Source organism: Arvicanthis niloticus, chromosome 27 (assembly GCF_011762505.2).
Source record: "Arvicanthis niloticus isolate mArvNil1 chromosome 27, mArvNil1.pat.X, whole genome shotgun sequence".
Lineage (NCBI taxonomy): Eukaryota > Metazoa > Chordata > Mammalia > Rodentia > Muridae > Arvicanthis > Arvicanthis niloticus.
In genome coordinates this window covers 22802367-22824065 of record NC_133435.1, presented here as the reverse complement: position 1 = coordinate 22824065, position 21699 = coordinate 22802367, and the positions used below count along the sequence as shown (strand labels likewise).

Sequence of the window (21699 nt, the reverse complement as noted above, 5' to 3'; positions counted from 1 at the left end):
ACCATAAATTTTGCAGGCAAATGGATGCCATTAGAAAATATCATCCTGAGTGAGGTAACCCAGTCCCAAAAGGATACACATGGTATGTACTCACTAATAAGTGGATATTAGCTCTCAAACTCCAAACACCCGCAATACAACTCATAGATGAAACTTCACAAGAAGGAAGGCCAAAGTGTGGATGCTTCCTGCTTAGAAGAGGGAACAAAATACTCACAAAGGCAGATGGGGGGGGGGGGCGGGAAACCTGGCAAGTAGAGTGGAGGGACAGGGAATAAATTGAGCAGAATCAGGTATGGGAAGAGAAAGTAGGGAAATTCAGAGGGCTAGGAGAAGAAAGAGAAATATTTAGCAAAGGAGAGTGGGAAACAGGGGTAGCCACTACAAAGTCCCAGACACCAGGGAATCAAGATGCTCCCAGGAACCATTGGGGATGACATTAGTCAAAATTCCCAACAGAGAGGAGTTAGAATCTGAAGAGACCACCTCCAGTAGTTAGACATGTCTCCCAGTTGAAGAATGGGGCCACCCACCCATTTCAAAATTTTTAACCCAGAATTGTTCCTGTCTACAGGAAACAATCCCCTTTACCTCCTTCAATCCTTCCTCTAACTCTTCCATATTGGTCCCTGACCTTAATCCAGTGTTTGGCTGTAAGAATCTTCATTTGTCCCAGTCAGTTGCTGGTAAAGACTCTCCAAAGACAGCCATGTCAGGCTCCTCTCTGCAAGCACATTATGGCATTTGTAATAGTGTCAGGGTTTGGTGTGCATGCATGGGATGGATCCCACGTTGGGTCAGTCACTGGGTGGCCTTTCTGTCAGTCTTTGCTCTATTTTTATACCTACATTTCCTTTAGACAGGGACAAATCTGGCTTAAAAATATTGAAGATGGGTAGGTGGCCCTCAACCTCAATTGGGAGCCATGTCTATCTACTGCAGGTGATCACTTCTGGTTCCACTTTCACACTGTTGGCCATTTTGGCTAAATGTCATCCCCATTGAGTCCTGATAGCCTCTCACATCTCAGGTATCTGAGACTTTCTAGAGGTTCTCCCTGACACCTAACCGCCACTGCTGCATATTTCTATTCATTTTCTTGGCCTTCTGTGTGTCCTTACTGTCTTTCTCCATACCTGATCCTTCCCCTCCTTTTCACCTCTCCCCTCCTGATCTCACAGACTTTCCTACTTCCATCCGCCTCCCATGATTAACTTGTTCCATTTCTATATGGATTTCAGGTATCCACACTTGGGCCTTCCTTCTTGTTTTACTTCCTAGGTTCTGTAAATGGTATCATGGGTTTTCTGACCTTTTTGACTAAAATCCACTTATTCATGAGTACATACCATGCATGTCCTTTTGGGTCTGGGTTACCTCACTCAGGATGATATTTTCTAGTTCCATCATTTGCCTGAAAAGTTCATGATGTTCTCATTTTTAATAGCTGAATAGTTAACCAATAGAAATAAGAAAGAGTGCTAGAAATATGACCATACATGCAAGAAATACAAATCAGAAATGTGATGCATTAACATTAACATCAACATCCTTTCTGTAGTCATAGTAAAGTAGAATAGTCATATTTGGGATGAGGTCTGACAATACTGCAGGCCTCGTCTTAACACTGAATTCATCCATGTGTTTTAATTATGATGCATTAGTGTTTTGACTTCATTTTTAATTTCTTTCAGGCAATTCCTATAACTGTAAAGACAGCGACAATGAAATTGTATTTCTTATTGCTTTGGATCTTTCTTCATAATAGTCAGCATGTAAAATGTCTGCTTCCTTAAATGAAATAACAGCCTTAAAATTATTGTTATTACAGATGCTTCACTAATTTTGATTTTTTAAAATTTTGTTTCATTTGTACATGTGATTATTTTGTCTGCATCTTTGACTATATAACCTGTACCAGCTGGGTACTGTGGAGGTGAGAAGAAGGCTTTGGATCATCTGGGACTGGAGTTATATATGGCTGTTAGAAGCCATGATATGTTCTGCAATTGAGCCAGGACCATTGGAAGAAGAGCCACTGATCTTAACAGTTGAATTTCTCTCTAACCCATGTCTTGCTAATCTTAAATTCAGTTTTTTACATTATAGTTAAATTTTCAGGTGTGCATGGTTTTATATATCAGAACCACATAATTCTTTGTTTTATTTTGAAAAATTTAGAATATATGATAATGAACACTAAGATAGACAGTTAATTTTTATGTATATAGATTTCATTCTGTTAACTGGCCTTTAACATTTTCTTCCCTTTGTGTTGGAATTAAATTTATGGATGGCTGCATGCCACATAAAATCCATTTGTTCCTCCTGCCTGTTTAATGAGAGTCTGGAAAATGTACTACAGTTCTATAAAAGGTAAAACTCTCACTTGAAACTTGTATGGTTAAAGTTGTCTAACAAATTATACTGAGTGTGGTAACCCAAACTCAGAGGGGAAAGTGCCACATTTCTTCCTTATTTTTGCTTCTAGAAATGTGACCCTATAACCTGGAGCAAAGGAGGAAGCCAGGAAATTAGAAGGCATCTTGGGGAGAAAGGAGCTCTAGAGGGAGTTAGTAGGATGTAGGTCCTATGAAAAGGGAAATGGGGAAAAGGGAAGAGGCTCTAACTGGGGAGGGCAGAGGAAAGGTAATACAAAGGGAGAGGAAGGAAGGACAGATACACAGAATTAAAGATGCTTGAAACTACCATAAGGAAATATTGTTTTATATTATTACAGAAAAGTAGATCTACTATGTATGTTTGTATATGGAGTTTAAATTGAGTTATGCTACATGTGGTGATAATGATTCCACTAATGGTTACAGACTAATACAAATCAGAGTGCCGTGGGAAACCTCACTTTGTGCTGTTGGTCAGAGGAGGGAGCTGAGAGACTCCCTAAACAATTTATGCTATCACCATTGCCCTTGGTTATCTCTCAGAACATGAAGGATCAATCCTGTGGCTGAAGGCACCATACAGTTTAGACAGAGGACTATGAGGACTCAGACTGGAATTGATCTGGACACCTTCTCCTCGGAGACAAGCTCTCATGGTATTGGAAGGAGCTAATAAGTAAGCTGGTAAGGGGAAATAAAGTAATCAATGGTTCTAACCAGCTGTAAATTCCGTGAACATCAACAATGACCAGACTGGCAAGACAACACAGGGGTTCAATGGTGGTATTTTAACCTTGAGGTTGACCAGTAGTTGTTTAATTGTACTTAGGGCCCACTAATAGAAGGAAGTTCATATAGAGCACTGCAAACTTAGCCAACTACTACTGTTTGGAGAGTCATAGACTGGAGAGTAAAACCTGTTATTGCCCATTTGGTACATCAGTATAATGTCTAACTACATTCTATGTTCTTGTCTTTATATATCCATAGGTGTGTGTAGCTCACAGCCCTCATCAAAGAAGCTTCTTTCTGTAGCACATAGAGACTATAACTGGAGTTTATAATTCACCAAACTGCAGAGAATAAGCAACTGGGGTATGTCATCCCAAACGGCACATTTCTAACACAAACCTTACACCTAAGGCTCAGGGAATGCCATGGAAGAAGGAATGAAATCATTGTAAGAGCCAGATGACTAGGAAGTCTGCTGGGAGACAGTGTCTTCTAGTCCTGAAACAGAAGCTGCATTTGTGAAATGTCAGCACTGGTTTGAGTTTTATGAGGCTTCAAATATATGCAGTATTGTGCGTTTTAAGTAAAAAGTATTGTAGATGCGTATGCTAGTTACTTTGTGTTGCTATGACATATCATCATGACTAATGTGACCTGTTTTATGTTTCCAGAGTGTGAGCCATAACGGTGAGGGAGGCATGGCTGCATCATGAAGTTAATAGAGCATATATTTAACCATATGTGGAAAGAAGAGAGAGCAATATGAAAGTGGGACAAAGCTATAAATTATCAAAGACCATCCTCACTGATGTCCTCCAGCAAGGTTCTATATGCCAAAGATTCCAAACCTCCCAAACAGCATTGCACCTGGGCACCATGTTTTCAAATGCCTGAGCTGCTGGAAACATTTCTCTCTCCAATCATCACTGTAAGAGACAGATGCACAAACTAGAGAAAGACCTGTCACTAGACATGTCACATGGCACTGTATATTCACTCTTCTTGTTCTGTGTCTAAAACAAAGATTCTGCAGTTCTGGATAAATCACATGGCAATGTGTGATGTCATGGTTACTGTTTTTCTTTATGTGCTTAGATCTTCAGGGTCCTGTCAGTGGAAGCAAGCAGACAATGCTGATTTCTTGTGATAGTATGTCCAGTAGTAACAGAGTCCAACTTCTACAGATGTTCCAAGTTGTTACTTAGGCTCTTACCTTTGTAGTCAGATAATAAAGCAACACAAAACAAGTCAAGCACACAAAAAAATGCTTTAAAGTTCTTCCATGTAATTTAAAGGCTGGAAACCTAGTTTACTGACAACATGCTTGCCGGGAGTGCATGTGGTTTCATGTTTAATTTCCAACACACACACACACACACACACACACACACACACACACACACACACCACAGAAATTTAAACAGTTCAATGGTTAGACTCAGATGGTGTTTCTCCAAGTATTTCTTCACGTATAATTTGAAAACACTCCCAAAAATCATGCTTCTGAGCAAACAAAAGGTACCAGTGGTCCATTTGATGAGTCCAAGGATGCAATCTCCCTCTGGTGTTAGAATGAACATCTTATCATTTGTACTTCTGAAAACAACCAATAACAAAGTAAAAAGCCTACAACATAGAATTTGGGAACTTGGGGGAGGGGTTAGAGAAAGGCAGCAGGAAGAGGTAGGAGGGAGAAGAGAGGGGAAAGCAATGTAGTTTTACTTCAATGAAAATTTAGATCAAAATTGTCGAGGGTGTCTTTTTTCCCAGCTGGGTAGTCACAGATAAGTTTCCCAGCATCTAGTAAATAACCTGCTATCCAAGATCCTGCAAGTAGTTTATTAAATTAAGTGGGTCGCACAGATTATAATGTTAAGAATAAGGAGGACATGCGGAGATGAGAGAGTTGGTAGCAAAGAGGCATAAAACTGACTACAATATATTTCACATATCTTTTGATATTATACAACAAAATAGTGAAACAAAAATTTAGAATATAGCCAATTATAGAATAAAATGAAAATAGCCACATAGTATGTAGCATTCCCTTTGAAAGTAAGGCTCAGGATATATAAGTCCTGGCTGATCTATAACTCACAACATAGAGCAGGTTGACCTATAATATAATATGAATTCCGTGCCTCTACACTTATTCACCAGGACTCCAGGAGACACAGCCATGTTTGGCTTAGTAATTCAAATTCTCTGTGAAGTAGCATTTATCAAGTGGGTCTGATGAGATTGTGGTCCCAGCATTTGATCTGTGGAGGCAGGAAGAACAGGAGTTCCATGCCATCCTCCTTGCATAGGGACTTCAAGGGCAGCTTGGGCAATGTGAGATCAGTCCTAGAGGAAAGCATAGCAGAGCCGATACCGTTCTGGTCTCCAATGCAACCCAGTGAAAGGGGAGTAATTCCAAGGCCAGGGCAAGGATGCCTGGGAGACAAACTGGAATATGGTTTTTATCAAGTAGTATAAAAACCAGGCCTTGCCTTAATGAAGGGCTACTTTCTTGAGCCTCAATGGAGACATGACAGAGCTGCACAGGAAAGGTCAGCACTGTGCAGGCTTGATGACACTGACTTGGCAACCTCCCTCCAGCAAGCAGGACAGAAGTACTTCACAGAAAGGACACATTTTACTGACTGGAAGTGAATTGAGGGGGTGAGCTTGGTGGCAGCCACAGCTCAGAGAATTGAGGAGGAAGGCCTTCTCACACTGCATGAAGTAAAGCTGGCAATGAGAAGTGAGGGTGTCTTGTCTATGTACATTGTCCCTAGGGGACATCAGTGCCTGCCCCCCCAGGACAGAGAGTGGGTTAGCTCATTCTGTGGACAACTGAGCTCTCTCCCTGTCATCCAGACTCTGGAAGCTGGAGTTACACTTAATCTCCAGCTACACAAGGCACTGCCCTAATTTCACCTTGGCTGCAAGGAGTGCACACAGGGTGGCTTCAAGACAGCAGCTAATTCAGCATGAAGACATACTTGGTATGTTTCCAGAATGGTATGGTGAATATTGAGGACACTGTGACCTGGCTTAATTGTATCTGTGACATACTTGCACTTTCAGTGAAAGGAACAGGCTGTGAAACCACCTAGAGTGGAAAACAGGAGTTCAAGATACAGCTGTGGGAGTGTAATGGGGCCAGTTTAGGCTATTGCCCTCAGCCTACTGGGGTTCGCAGAGGTGACAGCAGGTATAAGATGCCATCAAAATGTGGAGTAATGTGGTTTCAGGACTGTGGAACACAGGTGTTTGAAATAACATGTAAGGGTACCTGTGACCCTCCTGTGGCTAGGTGTCTAGTTTAAACTTGTTATCCAGTCCTTGTGAGAGGGTCCCACAGCAGCTCCCCATCTGTGAAGCTCAGCAAAGTGCTTGGTGGCTCACTGAGCACTTGGCAGCCTGCCTTTCCAGGCTTAGAACACTGCCAGGAACATTTTAAAAGGAGGTCTCAATAATCTATGGTTTGAAAGCCAAGAAAACTGGTTCTACCCCAGAAATACCAAGGAGCTGTAAAGTGTTAAAGGAGCATGGGAAACAGGCCAAGGAAGAGGGCCTTCATCATTTGGGCTCATCATGTACAAGTTAGAGAGTCACAGGACAGTGCTTGTGTCTCCCTCACTCCATGCCTCTTACTTTGCTGTGCATTTTGCTAGTTTCTCATGGTCTAGAGAACAGAAGAAATGGCAGGAATTGTTCCATACACATGGCTTCTACATTGCTAAAAATCTGAAGACATGGCTATAAAAAAGTGTAGATACCTAAAGAAGCAGAACATTATGAAAATGCACACTTAGCATGTGCGAGATGTATACATTGATTGTCCTTGTCAGCATGATGGGTCATTATTCACATTAATTCTGGTGAAGCATTTCTTGCTGCTTCCACTGTACAATGGAGAAAAACTTTCCTAAAGTTCCCAGTGAGTCACCAAGTGAATTCCCACAGAAATGTGAAATACTTTCCTCATATCATCCCCATTGTTTATACAGCATCAATTAGGAACTCCATGGATTTGCTCTCTTATGATCTATCCTCTATTCATGTTTTGTAAAATGAACACAAAATCCAGACCCTCAGGGTCACCTGGGGTCACCAGATTTTCCAGCCTGTGCTCAACCAGAAACCAGGCTGCCTGTCAGGATCCTACAGGTGTGTTGGAACCCAAGAGGGATCTCCTGCTTCTCAGAGAAAAGGAGGATGTGGAGGTGGTGAATGAAAGGGAGACTTGGGGGAAGAGGTCTGCCCAGATGTAAGTGAATAAATAAATTAATGGAAAAAATAAAAATAAAGATTAAAAATCCAAATTAGCAAACAACAAACACTCAAACATAAATATTGTCTTTAAGAAGGAGGTAACAAATTATGTACAACACAGATACCCTACATATTAAGGTTATGCTTCCAATGACATGAGTCACTATGCTGAATGCTTTATAATTTTCTGTTCAAGTTGATCTTATGTCCATAGAACTGCCCTTCACTCATCATGATTTCATGGACCTATTGAGCTACTGAAATTTCTATTAAAAAGCTATAGCTAACATTAATACATCTGAAAAGCACTTCCACAGTTCTGATGGAAACTATAACTATCTAGTTTAATATCAGATGGTTCAATTTTATGTTTACAATCATCTCACATGAACATAGTGATTGGTGAGTTGTGAAACATTTACCTTAAATTCCTTGAATTCAGAAACTCTTTGCTGCTATAATTCTGACAGGCTGTGCAAAGCTGCCAGGAGATAAATGTGTGGACAGAGGTGCAGTTGCAGTGGAGGGATGATTCCCAGGAAAGTGTATACTGTATTCCTTGAATGGAAAGTCAATTTCTTCTTACAATACCACAAACTCTGCCAAGTTGCGAGGACTTCACATGAGTATGGTATCCACATTAAAGACTCCGATGAAACTATGGTCCCATTTGGTGGGTCTAAGCTGGAAACCAGTGATAGCTTCTACACTCCTGATCAACAACTCTGGAACACCACCAATTAGGAGGTAGAGGTAAAGGAGAAGCCATGGACCAGAGGCCAGAGGAGGAATTACATCTTGAGAACAGAAGGCAGAGAGACCGTGTACATGATTTTCCTGGTGCTTGTAAAATGGTTGAAGCAGAACCCAGCCCATAAGTTCTGCTCAGATGCCGGGACAGCTGCTGAGCGTAATCTGAGGGCTTTATAAAGCCAGTGTCCTTAAAAATAACTTTTCCCACTGGCTGCTCTCTCTCAGCTGGCACATAAGGCTGGTCCTGGCTTGACCTATAAAACTCCAGAATTATTTTCAAAAACATCTTTGCAACTGGTATCAGAGACAGATCAGTTTATGCGCAGGAGGCCAGAATGGGAATGAGATCTGATAAGAATGAAGGGTAGACAGATAGAGCCTCATCAGCTGCTCAGGGGCCCTGCTTGCTTTAAAAAAAAAAATCAGAGAAAAGCAGATCATGGAGACAGAGAGACACAAGCTCTTCATCCCCTGGAATAGAATAGCTGAAAAGGTACCTGGGCCTCCATTCCCACACAGGTCACACGGGAAAAGGGTACCCATACCCTTCTTACTGTCACCAAGACAACAGTGATGGGCAAGTCATCAGGGCTCAGCCACTCCAGAGTCACTCATGCATCCAAGGCCCCAGTAACTCCTTTGTAGGACATCAGAGCCTGTGGGAAGTGTCACCTAAGGATCCCTGGCTCCAGGCACAGAAGCTCCTGCACAAACTGCCTGACTGCCCCTTCCTGCCTCTGTGATCTTCAGAAGCACCACTGGCCCTGGTTTCCCCCATGAGAGATGTCCACAATCCCTCATAAAAGGCCCAGGAGTTTGATGTGCTTCAACATTCAGAAATGTTCAGACCATAGGAAGGTAATTCTGCAGAAGTGCACCAGCATTGAGCTTACTATGAGAATGTACCCAGGTCTTTGATATGAAATCAGAGTAAATAGGAAACGTAGTTTAGGTCAGACTGTGCTATCCAGTAAGTTAATCAGGTGCCATTTCTCCTATGAACTGGCAATAAAATATCTTTATTTTTTTGTTTGTTTGTTTGTTTTGTTTTGTTTTTCGAGACAGGGTTTCTCCATGTAGTCCTGGCTGTCCTGGAACTCACTCTGTAGACCAGGCTGGCCTCGAACTCAGAAATCCACCTGCCTCTGCCTCCCAAGTGCTGGGATTAAAGGTGTGTGCCACCACCGCCCGGCTATCTTTCTTTTCAAGGCCATGTTTAGACTAAAATTAAGTCCACCCAAATACTGTTGCCATTGGGTGGACTTGGTCACAATCCAGAAGGCTTGTAGTACACAGAAGCATACCAGTTCTTGTGGGCATCTTCAGGATTTCATTCAGGATGCACACATGCCTTGTACATGCTTGGATGAAGCCTTTTCCCTCACTTTCTACCTAAGGACTCTCACTCACCTTTTCAAAAGTGACTTCATGTCACCCCGTCACTCAGAGGACCTTAACCACACGTTTTCCTCCTCTAGCTGACCCTGGGGCCCTGTTTCTGTTCTGGCTTCATCACACTGAGTCATAATGGACCTCCCCACTTCATCCCAAGTTTCTGTGGGCAAGGATGGTAGCCTGCTTACTTGGCCCCACTCAACATGGCTGTACTGGCTGGTTTTGTGTGTCAACTTGACACAAGCTGGAGTTTTCACAGAGAAAGGAGCCTCCCTTGAGGAAATGCTCCCATGAGATCCAACTATAAGGCATTTTCTCAATTAGTGATCAAGGAGGGAAGGCCTAGCCCATTGTGTGGTGCCATCCCTGGGCTGGTAGTCCTGGGTTCTTTCTATAAGAAAGCAAGCCGAGCAAGCCACGGAAAGCAAGCCAGTAAGCAGCACCCCTCCATGACCTCTGTATCAGCTCCTGCCTCCAAGTTTCTGCCCTGTGTGAGTTCCTGTCCTGACTTCCTTTGGTGATGAACAGCAATGTGGAAGTGTAAGCTAAATAAACCCTTTCCTCCCCAATTTGCTTCTTGGTCATGATGTTTTGTGCAGGAATAGAAACCCTGACTAAGACCAGGACCACAAATGTGTGGGAAATGGAATGTAATTAGATTTTTCACAGTCTCTCAGTCTGCCTGTGTCCAAGCAGGTATAGAAAATGATAGTCCGCCAGGCAGTGGTGGCACATGCCTTTAATCCCAGCACTTGGGAGGCAGAGGCAGGCAGATTTCTGAGTTTGAGGCCAGCCTGGTCTACAGAGTGAGTTCCAGGACAGCCAGGGCTACACAGAGAAACCCTGTCTCGAAAAAACCAAAAAAAGAAAAAAGAAAAAAGAAAAAAGAAAAAAAAAAGAAAATGATAGTCCACACGGGTTCCCTCAGGGCTCCTGAGTCTGAGCACAGAGCACACCAGCATGATACAGCATGTTAATACCGCAGTGCCCAGAGATTCTCTTCTACACTTGAAGTTACTTTATCTTTTTTATAAACCCAATTAGTATCCATGAGGGATGTGCCTGGCTAGGGGGAAACTTGGAAGTTAATTACCACCCTAGCTACTCTGGAGTCCAAAATCTCTCTGACCTGTAGATTGGAGACACATCTGGCCACCCCTGGAGGCCATAGTCGGGGATGTGGCAGGGACCAGAGAGGCTGCCCTGCTCTTCCCATACTGTAGGTTGATTCTTCCCTGAAGCAGGGTCACCTGGGCTCTCAGCATTCTCCACCCCTCTCACCATTTATGTCCGTGAATAAGAGACACCTAAATGGTTTCCTCAAGGAAAAGCTGAATACGCCTCAAGATTTTCAGACGGTACCAGAATGTCTGGGAAGCATCTGCTTTCCTGAATATGGAGGGATTGTTGCACTACTTCATCTTGTGCCAGCTGCAGCCTGGTTCTTGTGGCCCCGTGCCAGTCCTATGGTATAGCTGGAGTCCCTACGAAGAGGGGGGGAGGAAGTTTTGGTCCAGGCTACATTTCCTGGGCGGACTTCTAAGCCCAGATCTTTTGAAGACCAGTCTTCAAAATCCATAGTCTTTGTTTGTTTGTTTTCGAAACAGGGTTTTATAGGCAGTTAAGTCAGGTCTACAGGTCACTCTATAGCCCAGGCTGGCTTTGAACTCACAATCCTCCTGTTTCCACACCAACAAGTGCTAGCTTTACAGGCATGTACCTGGCTTGAAGCCCATACTCTTAACCAAAAGACTGTCATGCCAATGCAATGTAGGAAAGAGGGGACATGAAGGTGGGGATACAGAATGTCAGAGAATAGACACAGGAGGAAAATGCCACATGAACACACTTTCTTTTGTAGACCCTTTAAAACAAAAACAAACAAACAAAAAAAACCAAAATTAAACAAACAAAAAACCCACCACATCAGTGTCTGTCACCTTTGGCCCAGTGTATTACTGGCTTTTTCAAACAACAGTCACCACACAGTTGTACCCAAATATTTGAATTTAAAATTTTAAAGTCATATCTCCTGTTTGATTTACAATTATTCAAAGTCCCCTCTCCTCTAGTCCCTATTTCCTTGGAGGTAAAAGTAGTGGATAGGGTTGAGTGGCTGTCCTTAGCAAGTACTTTGACATATGCCCCAAGGCCAACTCAATGTTACTACTCTTGCTGGCTTGTTTGTTTCTCCTGAGACAAACTGAGACCTATAGTTGTAAATAGAAGAGTCTAAAGCTGAACTAATAAGTAAGATGGGAATTCCCACCCTGGTTCCCTCTCCACAACTTTTACTTCTTCATTATAGAGTAGTCCACTGTAGCAGGATACTTATTCTGCTACATTGTATTGGCAGTGGAGCTCGGTGATTAGGCAGTAGAAGAGGAGGTGGAGCTGGGAGAGAAAGAGAGGAAGGGGGGAGGAGAAAAAGACGAAGGAGAGGAGTAAAAGGAGGCAATCAGCCATGGAGAACCATGGGATGGGTCGAAAGCTGTCCTGGGTAGCAACTTCTATCAAATGGTTAGATGTTGGGTAACAACTCTAATTGTGTGGGCATCTTGTTGATTGAGCATTTCTAAATATATAAATCCTTTAGATAATCATTAAGCTTTAAGAGTCTCATTTTGGCAGGGCAGTGATGGCGCACACCTTTAATCCCAGCACTTGGGAGGCAGAGGCAGGCAGATTTCTGAGTTTGAGGCTAGCCTGGTCTACAGAGTGAGTTCCAGGACAGCCAGGGCTACACAAAGAAACCCTGTCTCGAAAAACAGAAAACAAACAAACAAAAAACAAACAAAAAAAACAAAACAACAACAAAAAAGTCACATTTTTATCGGGTACTGAGGGGATGGTAGATATTGTCTGGGATTCAACTGAGCTTTATGGATGCAGTGTGGGGGATTGGCAGAGCCTGCACATCTAGCTATCCAGAGCCCCTGTCAGAGCTGAGGAGCAGTGGGAACATGGCAGCTGCCAGGGAATAAGCTGGACCAGGTGATGTTTTCTAAATATCACCCTTACAGTCCTCCATGACCTTCATCAATTTTTTTAAGTTAATAATGTCAACCCCAATCTATATGTATACTTGCTAGGACTGCTTACTCAGCAAAAATGGACACTGTCACCTCTGGTTCTGCTGTAAACCTGCTGGCTTCTATCCTTACCCCTATTAAAAATGCAGGAGTTGCTATAACAGCCTAGGACTGGCATCTCTGCCATTTGTCTACCACACTCCTCAGCTTCCCCTGCCACAAGCTGACACTCACTCTAGCTATCCATTCTAGATAACTGCTTCTTCCAGCTCAGAGGGGCATCAGGAACTCTTGCATCTGCCTTTGCAGTGTCTATGTGTTCTGGGACACAGTAAAAGGCTGGTGCCATTGAGACGAATTAGGGCAAATTACTGTGTTACATGCTTGACACTGCATTACATGCTTGGTACTGTGCTACATGCTTGACACTGCATTACATGCTTGGTACTGTGTTGCACAGTTGGTAGGTCTGAAGAACAAAACATTATGCTGGAGTGGGTGAGATGGCTCAGAGGTAAGGGCGCTTGCTGCCAAGCCTAAAAATCTGAGTTTGATACCAGGAACTCACATGTTGGAAAGAGACAACAGACCCCTGCTAGTTGCCTCCAACCTCCATTTTCCTGCCAGGACAACACACTCTCACACAGTATACATCCTCATACTAAAACATGAAAACAAAAACACTGTCTCCAGCCGGGCGGTGGTGGCGCACACCTTTAATCCCAGCACCTGGGAGGCAGAGGCAGGTGGATTTCTGAGTTCAAGGCCAGCCTGGTCTACAGAGTGAGTTCCAGGACAGCCAGGGCTACACAGAGAAACCCTGTCTCGAAAAAAACAAAACAAAACAAACAAACAAACAAAAAAACCCACTGTCTCCATGGGGCATGGTTAGGAGACTCTGACATTTAGGGAGACGCCATAAAAGTTCCTGTCAGTCCTTGCTGTCAATAGCCAAGGGCCTGGAGGGAATCCATCAAACTTTGAGAAGACAAATTGTCTTCGCTCAGCTTCCTGGGAGGTAGCCCCAGGACTTTTGCTTTGATACCATGATATCCAGAGATTCAAAGCATCTGCCTTTTATAAGGAGGCTCAAGTGACACTTTTGTGGGCTCATCTTCAGGTGGCCATCTCTCCACAGTTGTTTGTGTGGGGTTGTTGTTTGTTTGTTTGTTTGTTTTGTCTGTTTGTTAGTTAGGGGGATTATCCATGAAACTCATAACCTAATCCTAGGGACCTCCAGGTAGCAAGTATATCTGATGTCTCACCTGCTCAGAAAATGGAGACAGTTGGGCATGGATAGTGGATACCACTAATCCTAGCACTTGGAAGGTCAGGACTAGCCTGGTCTACAGAGTAAGTTCCAGGACAGCCAGGACTGCATAGAGAAACCCTGCCTCAGAGAGAGAGAGAGAGAGAGAGAGAATATGGAAGGTCAGCGAGGGAAAACAATGTATCTTGCCCTGAGCGAAACATGGAATGTTGTAGAGAGGAGGGCATCCACAATGGAGGTGACATGGAATGTTGCAGAGAGGAGGGCATCCACAATGGAGGTGACATGGAATGTTGCAGAGAGGAGGGCATCCACAATGGAGGTGGTTACAATGATCTACTTGACCTCTGTTACCACACCAGTGGCTCCATGCTATTACACACCCTGTTGGGTATGTTTACCCCTCTGGGGGTGTACTGAATGGTTGCTCCTATTTTCTGTGACATCCTCACTTGGGTTGAAGAATAGCAGCAGTGAATGACCTGAGCCTGTTCCCTTGGCAACCCAGGTCTCTAAGTGGATGAGCAGCCTGTTGGGACAAAAATTTAACTGGACTGAACCTCTGAGGGAAAGAGTGGGAAATGACTCCAACTTGGGGAGATGCCTGTGTTTTTCACTCAAAGTAGCTCTGAGTCAGCAGTCTCTCTAGTCCCTCTGGTCACCGAGTGAGCCTAGCTAGCATCCTGGCCAATCTCTGCTGGAACCTGATTGGCTCACTTACTCATATATAAAATCCACTGCTTGGAATGTTTCTGAGTCACAAGCATGAGTCTTGAAACTACAACACCCATCATCACTGGCTGCTCTTTTTGGTTTTTTTAGAGATCAGTAAAAGGGAGAGTATTGAGTTTCAGAGCTCAGAGTCCATGGGGAGTTCTCTTCAAGGAGTCTACCCAGGGAGGAGCAAGAATAGAGTCTCACACGCTCACCTGCAGAGGGAGGACCAGGCTTCTGCTGTGCTGGCTTCTCTGCAGCAACTACAGGAGTCCACGGCTGAAGGACACAGCTTTGGGTAAAAGTCGTTCAGGACAAAACTTCCATCTCTGACACTGAGAAGAATCTGGGAAAGGCAGAGAGGTCACTTGATGAACCCAGGAAAGAGGGCTCCATTGTGTAGTTCCTGGCCAAATGCCAGAGTCCTGGGGCCCAGCAGCCATAAGGCTTGGAGCCTGTGGGCCCCATGGAGCTCCAGGCATGTAAGATAATATTTTAAGTGCTCACCTCTCCCAGAGAACTCTCTGAACTCTGCAGCTATTAAAAGTCATGCCAAAGCTTCTAGGGGCTGATGGACTGTGGGGTTCAGTGAACAAACAGCCTAGAATCCAAAAGCTGAGCTGGAGAGCCAGGAGCTGGATGGAGCCCGTCATGGGAGTATATCCACTGAGCAATGGTTAACATCATACACCATTGTCACTGAGAGGCCATGTGAAAGGAAGAGAATTATAAGACTTCACAATGAATTAAAGAGGGGATGCATTGCAAGGGGTAGGGATGAGACAACAGGTTGTCTGGAGCTCGGGGTAGACTTTAAAGGCTTTAGGACTTCTTAAAGGCCCAGGCTTATTTCAACACCTCTCAGCACAGAGTGTTTCTTTCCCCTGGGAACTATCAACTCTCTGGATGGGTTTGCTGCCGTAGTCAGGGCTGCAGACCTTCACAGGTCAGCTCAGCAGTGACCCTAAATCCCATCCACAAAGCTGAGGCTAAGTCTATGTCAAAAAACATCCCTAGGAAGCAGGCTTTGCACCTGCCTTTCTCCCTTTCCCCCTATGGAAATAAAAGTAAGTTGTGTTTCTGTTGTCCTGCTCCTTGGAGATCTCAAACTGGAGTTTTTTAAAGGAACTTTTACTAAGGTATCTCTGATTACCTCTTCAGATTCCCGGCCCAACCTGTCCATGTCTGCGACTTTTGTCTCAGGGTGACTGATGAGCCAAATCCAGTCTTTGGGCCAGAAAAGCCTGCTAGATGGATCACAGAGCAGCTTGCAGGCCCAAAGGGAGTCGAGAGAGGGCTCCCATCTCTGAGGGTGGGGTAAGGAAGGATTGTACAGCGTCAGGTGCATTTACAATAGGGGAACAGAGCTACACTGAGTGACTGGGGGAAAGTTGACCCTGTGCTGCCACACTCCAAGCCATGGGCTCCTTCTTCCTTCAGAAACTTCGGCTGCTGAGTAGATGCCTGTAACTGGACATAAAAACCATGCAGCAGGCGCGGGATGGAGCGCGGGGGAGGGGTGGAGGGGGGGAGTGAAGAGGGAGGGGGCATCGGGGAAGCAGAGAGGAAGCTAGTTTCTTCCATCTGTCGCACAAACTCCAAGACTCACGCCTGTGATAGACCCCCACCCCCACCCACCTCGGACAGCTTTCCTCTCTTTTACTTGTAATTCAAGGGACCTAGAAGCTGAAGGGCAGAAGATGGAGCTCCAGGTCCTCTCACAAGCAGACGATATACCTTGCTCATAAAAGCCAGATCCCTAGCTTCCATTTCCAGCCCCTCCTTGAGCCAAATAAGACAGTTGTGACAACTAGGGGTGGCAGAGCAGGGGAGTCCGGTGTCTCGGCTTTCCATCAGCCAACTGAGGAGTGGAGGGCAAGCAGAAATTGCAAACTCCTTAGTGAGAAATACCTGCCCCGGACCAAAGGATGGAGAACTGCACACTTTGGGGGGCAGTGCTCCAGCGACAAAGGGGCTCTCTGCGCAGGCGGAGCAGAACTGTGTCCTCGCGCGCCCATCTGGCCCCTGCACTGTGCCGTGGGCGCAGCGGTCGCTGACGAGATTTACCCCACAGCAGAGTGAGCAGCATGGCCTCAGGGTCTAACACCAGTCCCTAAGTGCAGCCTCTAAGTGCATCAGGACCACGTTCCTCCAGATGATGCTCAGCCCCTCTCCGCATGTGTCCTGCTACTCCCGGCTACCACTGCCCATCGATCCCTCCCTGGAAACCCGCCCGGATTTCCTCCTTGACATTGCAGAAGGGGACCTTGGCGGCCTGAACTGGAGTGGCTGGAGAGTGGTGGGCACTATTGCCTCTAAACAAGATGTACTACACTTCGAGGCTCCGCCTCTTCTTCAGTGTCCCGATGGTGCAGATCTTGGTGGTTGGCATCTGTGGCAGGCCTGTCACCCACAGAGCTGCAGGAGCCTTACTCAGCTGCAGAAACAGGATCTGTTTGGAATCCCCAGGAACCATGTAAAAAGCCAGGTATGACAGAATGTGCCTGTCATCCCAGCGCTGACAGACGGGGGGGGGGGGGGGGGGGGGGGGGGGGGGGGGGGGAGTATGCCTGGAGCCTGCTGGACAGCTTGCCTTGCTGAGTCAGTGAACTCCAGATTCAGTGAAAGAACTGGTCTCAAAAAATACAGTGGAGGGTAATAGAGGAAGATGCCCAACATTGACCTCTGACTTTCACACATGCATGTACAAACACACACACACACACACACACACACACACACATCTGGGAAGCTCCCTGACCTCCAGACTATATGATTCTTTTTTTTTTTCAACACTAGTTTAGAAAACTAAGTTCAGTTGTTTTTTTGTTTTTTGTTTTTTTTTTAAGCACTGTGCATGCTCTTAACAGTCTTCGAATAACATTCTTCAACAAACACAGTTTTTGTAGGTAGCATGATTATTGTCTGGCTACTTTCTAGCTACATGAGTGACCACTGATAACATGTGACACAATCACTACAAGGTTGCCCTGAAATCTCTTCTGCCAATGCCATTAATTTTTTTTTTTTTTTTTTTTTTTTTTTTTTTGGTTTTTTGAGACAGGGTTTCTCTGTGTAGCCCTGGCTATCCTGGAACTAACTCTGTAGACCAGGCTGGCCTTGAACTCAGAAATCCACCTGCCTCTGCCTCCCAAGTGCTGGGATTAAAGGCGTGCGCCACCACCGCCCGGCAATATAAGATTTTTTAATTTAGCCTCAGGCTAATCTTTTGGACAATGGCACAGAAAGCAGCCACATTCTTTACCAAAATATCCCAAGAATGGTTTCTAAGACACTTACTGATATTCTTCTCTGCAAACTTGAGCCGGGCCATCATAATCTCCATTGCTCTCAGCCCGTCTCCCATGCTCCTACTGGTATGGCCCATTAAACCCCTGCTTAAAGTGATCAACTGCTTTCTTAAAAGTCCACATTCCACCAACAAGAAGCATGGTCAGACCTGTCAGTAGTACACCGCTCACTGGTGCCAACTTCTGTTTTAGTCTATGTTTATTGCTATGAAGAGACACCATGACAATGACAATTCTTATAAAGGAAAGCATTTGGTTGGGGATGGCTTACAGTTTCAGAGGTTCAGTCCATTACCATCACGGTAGGGAACATGGCAGCAGGGTGCTGGAGAAGCTGAGAGATCTTTCTACATCTGGATCCCCAGACAGCAGGAAGAGAATGATAGCGAACCTGGCTTGATTCAAAACTTCAAAGCCATCCCAGTGATCCCTTATGGCCTTCAACAAAGCCACGCCTACTCCAACAAGGCCATAACTCCTGATGGTGCCACTCCCTATGGCCAAGCAAGTGGTCTCAAACTTGCAGTCTTCCCCACTTAGCCTCCACAGGTAACTTACTAGAAAACAAGGGAGCAAATCTCTAATTGTAAGACAATTCAATCTTGAATCTAAGCAAAACGCCGAAAATACTTGTACACGGAGAAAGCAGTAATGTGTGCCGAAGCATGCAGATGGATACATGCCTTCCTGCATGTGTCCAAAGTGTATGATCCACTCTGCATTAGTATCTGCTAATACCTAGGGAACAACTTCCACTAACCTTTTCAAGAGTCACGACCCCTGAGGGTTGAAGTGCTCTTTCACAGGGCTTCGAGTATCACATATCCTTCCTATCAGATATTTATATCACGATTCTCAACAGTAGCAAAGTTACAGTTAGGAAGTAGGAACAAAAATAATGTTATGGTTGGGTCACCACAACATGCAGAACTGTATTAAAGGGTCGCAGCATTGGGAACTACTGAGAACCACTGCCCTATAGAAATAGGAATAGAAGCTAGGGCCTTACATATGCCAACAAGTGCTAACCACAGACTGCAGGCCCAGCCAGCAGCCTGTTTTAAAGACTGCAGGCCCAGCCAGCAGCCTGTTTTAAAGACTGCAGGTGAGATGTTTTAAAGACAGGCTGGTGAGATGGCTCAGTGGGCAAAAGCGACTGCTGCCAAACCTAGCACCCCGTGGTCCGTGCTGGGCCCACACGGAGGAGAAGACTGGTCTTACAGGCTGTCCTTTGGCTTCCATACCCACTTACAAGGAAATAAAGAAAAGGCAGTAAAAAGGTAAAGCAAATAAAGACTAACCGTGTAAGATAGGATTACACACTTTAATCTGATTGATGTGGACAAAGTAGGGAAGACATCAAAGAAATTTATTTTAGGTCTATCTTATACATAGCCAGATGCAATTTTCCTTAAAAGTACACCAAAGTTTTAAAAAGCACATTTTTGTCAGAATCCCTTAGGAAACCACACTATGTGTAATCCATGAAAGACACTATTTGCAGAATAGGAAAATCATAATAGGTGACAGGAGATTACAACACAGGATAGCACGGGGGAGGGGGGAATTCCAAGCAGTCCTGGGGGAGTGTGCCTGCAGAGATCATGTCAAAGATCCCGGCAGCAGCAGGCGGCGTGGAAGCATGCTAATGAGAGGTTGGTCCCAGTCTTAGCACGGCTTTCTTTGGAGAAGTGGCAATGTCAGGGACAGTGCAGCTGACCTCAGACGCCCAGCTTGCTGGCCTGACTGAGGACCACCTTGAGGACTGGCATGAAGGCCGAGGTCTCACTGAAGTTGCTGGTGCTGACAATGTGAGTGTGGACACACAGCCCTTCAGAGTAGTTCCTCGTCTCAATGCTCCTCGCAATGCTGTGGAGGCCATTGATGATGGTTGGGGAAAGCTAAAAGAAACGAGAGAAGGAGAGGGAGTCACCTTAGGGTGTCCCACAATGCTCTGCGAGCATTAACCCAGAGGTTTACACCAAGCCCAAGCCACTCTTTATGAATGCATAACTAGTCAGCATTTTGAACTGTTTTAAGCCAAAAGTTATCCTTTAATGCAGAAGGCTGGCGAGAGAGGTGCCCGTGAGACACGTCCTTCATGGACTCCAGTGCTGCAGAGCAGGCCTTTCCTTACTGACTTACTCCTGCAAGCTGAGCTGCTCACACCTCTTTCCATGAAGAGTCTTCCTTCTCTTCTCCGGTTGTTAGCCAGAGCCTGTAACATTTTCTGTGAGTCCAGGAAGGCTGTATATCATGACACCACAGATCTGCCGCTCCAGCTACTTGAAGCTTTCTACAGCAGACCTGAACCTTCTGTCGTCTCCCTGACAACAAGGCAACAGCCATGGGCACACAGCACAATTTACCAGCTCTTCCTTAGCTTTTCCTCCTGTTCTTCTGTGATGATGGGGATGGAATGCAGGCTTTTCCATGTGCTAGACAAGTGCTAACCTGAGCCCATTCAGACCCTCAGTCACTTCTTATAAGTCTACCTTCTCTTCTGGCATTTTAAAAATTTGTTTTGCCTTTTTTTCTTTGCAACTAGCTCTCACTACGTTGCCCAGGCTGGATTCACATTCTCACCAGGAGCTGGGATCTCTGGCCCATGCTGCTACCCATGGCTACGTCCTCTCCCTCACTTGCTCACTGTCTCTTTATGCCGCAGAGTCTCCAGAATGCTGGGCCAGCCTTGAACTATGCAGCTGAAGACACACTTCTGACGATCCTGCACCTAGCACACTGGCTCACCTAACTAGAGTTAGATCAGTCTAACTCTCTGGCATGGCGACACTCAGAACAACTCACTTTAGTAAAAGGCTCTCTTTTGGATCAGTCACAGAGCACGCCCTTCCTATGAGATCAGCTCTTTTTGTGTTGGATCTCATGAGAAAAATGTTATCATCAGATGAGACTGAGCATGGTGAACAGGGTCACTACAAAACGCAGCTTTGTCCACTCCAAACATAGCGCTTATTCTTAAACTTCCAAAGGACAGCAGGTCAGCTCAAGAGGACCACAGTGATTCCTTGCTGTGACTGCTCTTCACAGTCACAGAGCATTACCCTGGCCAACTGGTAGCAACATCTGGTTTTGCCTTTCTATATCAGCTGTTGTGAGAGAAAAGGATCAAGAGTCTTAGACTCCAGAGAATGATAGAATCTTCTCTAGAAAACAGGGTACTTCTGTTTTGCCCTGCCTTGTCTCTGGTTTCTGATACATGGGCCATGTAAAATGAGCATCAGGCCAGTTACCCTGGGCCCAACACTGTCCAGTTTCCATTTCTGATCTTTGTTACAAAAAGGGCTAATTTCACCTCTTATGTTCTCCCTCCTCCACCTCACACAAATGGGATTTGGGAAGACCATTCTGTACCTTTCATGACAATTTTGCCATGCCCCACACAGAGTGACAGTGTTGCTAAGTCACTATATTAGCAACAAAGAATAATGGACTGTCATAATTCACCTCTTCCCCCCAAACTTACTGTCTGTTCCCTAAGCTTGTCGTATAGGAACTCCAGGCGCTTGCTGGCATCATCCAGCTTCCTCCTGGTTTGCTACAGGAGAGGAAAAACAGGAGTTATACTTGAATCCTACACTCAGGATGCCGAAGCTCTGTTTATCAATGCAGTGGAGGCAAGCTCTTTCAGTACCGTAGAAGCACCACAAAGGACTTCAAAAAAATGTGTTTTACAGTTTTAGGTATACACATGATTTGCCTGCATGTTTATGCACCACATGTATGCAGTGCCTTCAGAGGTCAGAAGAGGGCCTCAGATATCCTGGGGGTGGAGTTACAGATGCTGTGAGGTGCCATGTGGGTGC

The 21699-nt window shown here is 45.0% G+C and overlaps 1 protein-coding gene and 2 long non-coding RNA genes across 35 annotated transcripts in view; 2 read left to right on the top strand and 1 right to left on the bottom strand.

Annotated features, from left to right (window-relative positions):
* Positions 1 to 271: 271 nt before the first annotated feature.
* On the top strand, positions 272 to 4262 carry LOC143439590 (uncharacterized). Its single transcript, XR_013107740.1, has 4 exons — positions 272 to 2376; positions 2946 to 3086; positions 3393 to 3497; positions 3806 to 4262. It is a non-coding gene; the product is annotated as an uncharacterized LOC143439590 (long non-coding RNA).
* Positions 4263 to 18806: 14544 nt separating this feature from the next.
* LOC143439813 (uncharacterized) lies at positions 18807 to 19028 on the top strand. The gene is made up of 2 exons (XR_013107853.1): positions 18807 to 18945; positions 18978 to 19028. It is a non-coding gene; the product is annotated as an uncharacterized LOC143439813 (long non-coding RNA).
* Positions 19029 to 19177: 149 nt separating this feature from the next.
* The window catches only part of Sec31a (SEC31 homolog A, COPII component), a 50837-nt gene continuing 48315 nt past the window's right edge, over positions 19178 to 21699 (bottom strand). For all 33 annotated transcript variants that reach the window (XM_076926388.1, XM_076926378.1, XM_076926383.1 and 30 more), the window contains 2 exons: positions 21360 to 21431; positions 19178 to 19773 (listed from right to left, as the gene is read on the bottom strand). In XM_076926388.1, the coding sequence (XP_076782503.1) occupies positions 19594 to 19773; positions 21360 to 21431 (252 nt within the window). In that variant the 3' untranslated portion in view covers positions 19178 to 19593. The remainder of the gene's footprint in view (positions 19774 to 21359; positions 21432 to 21699) is intronic.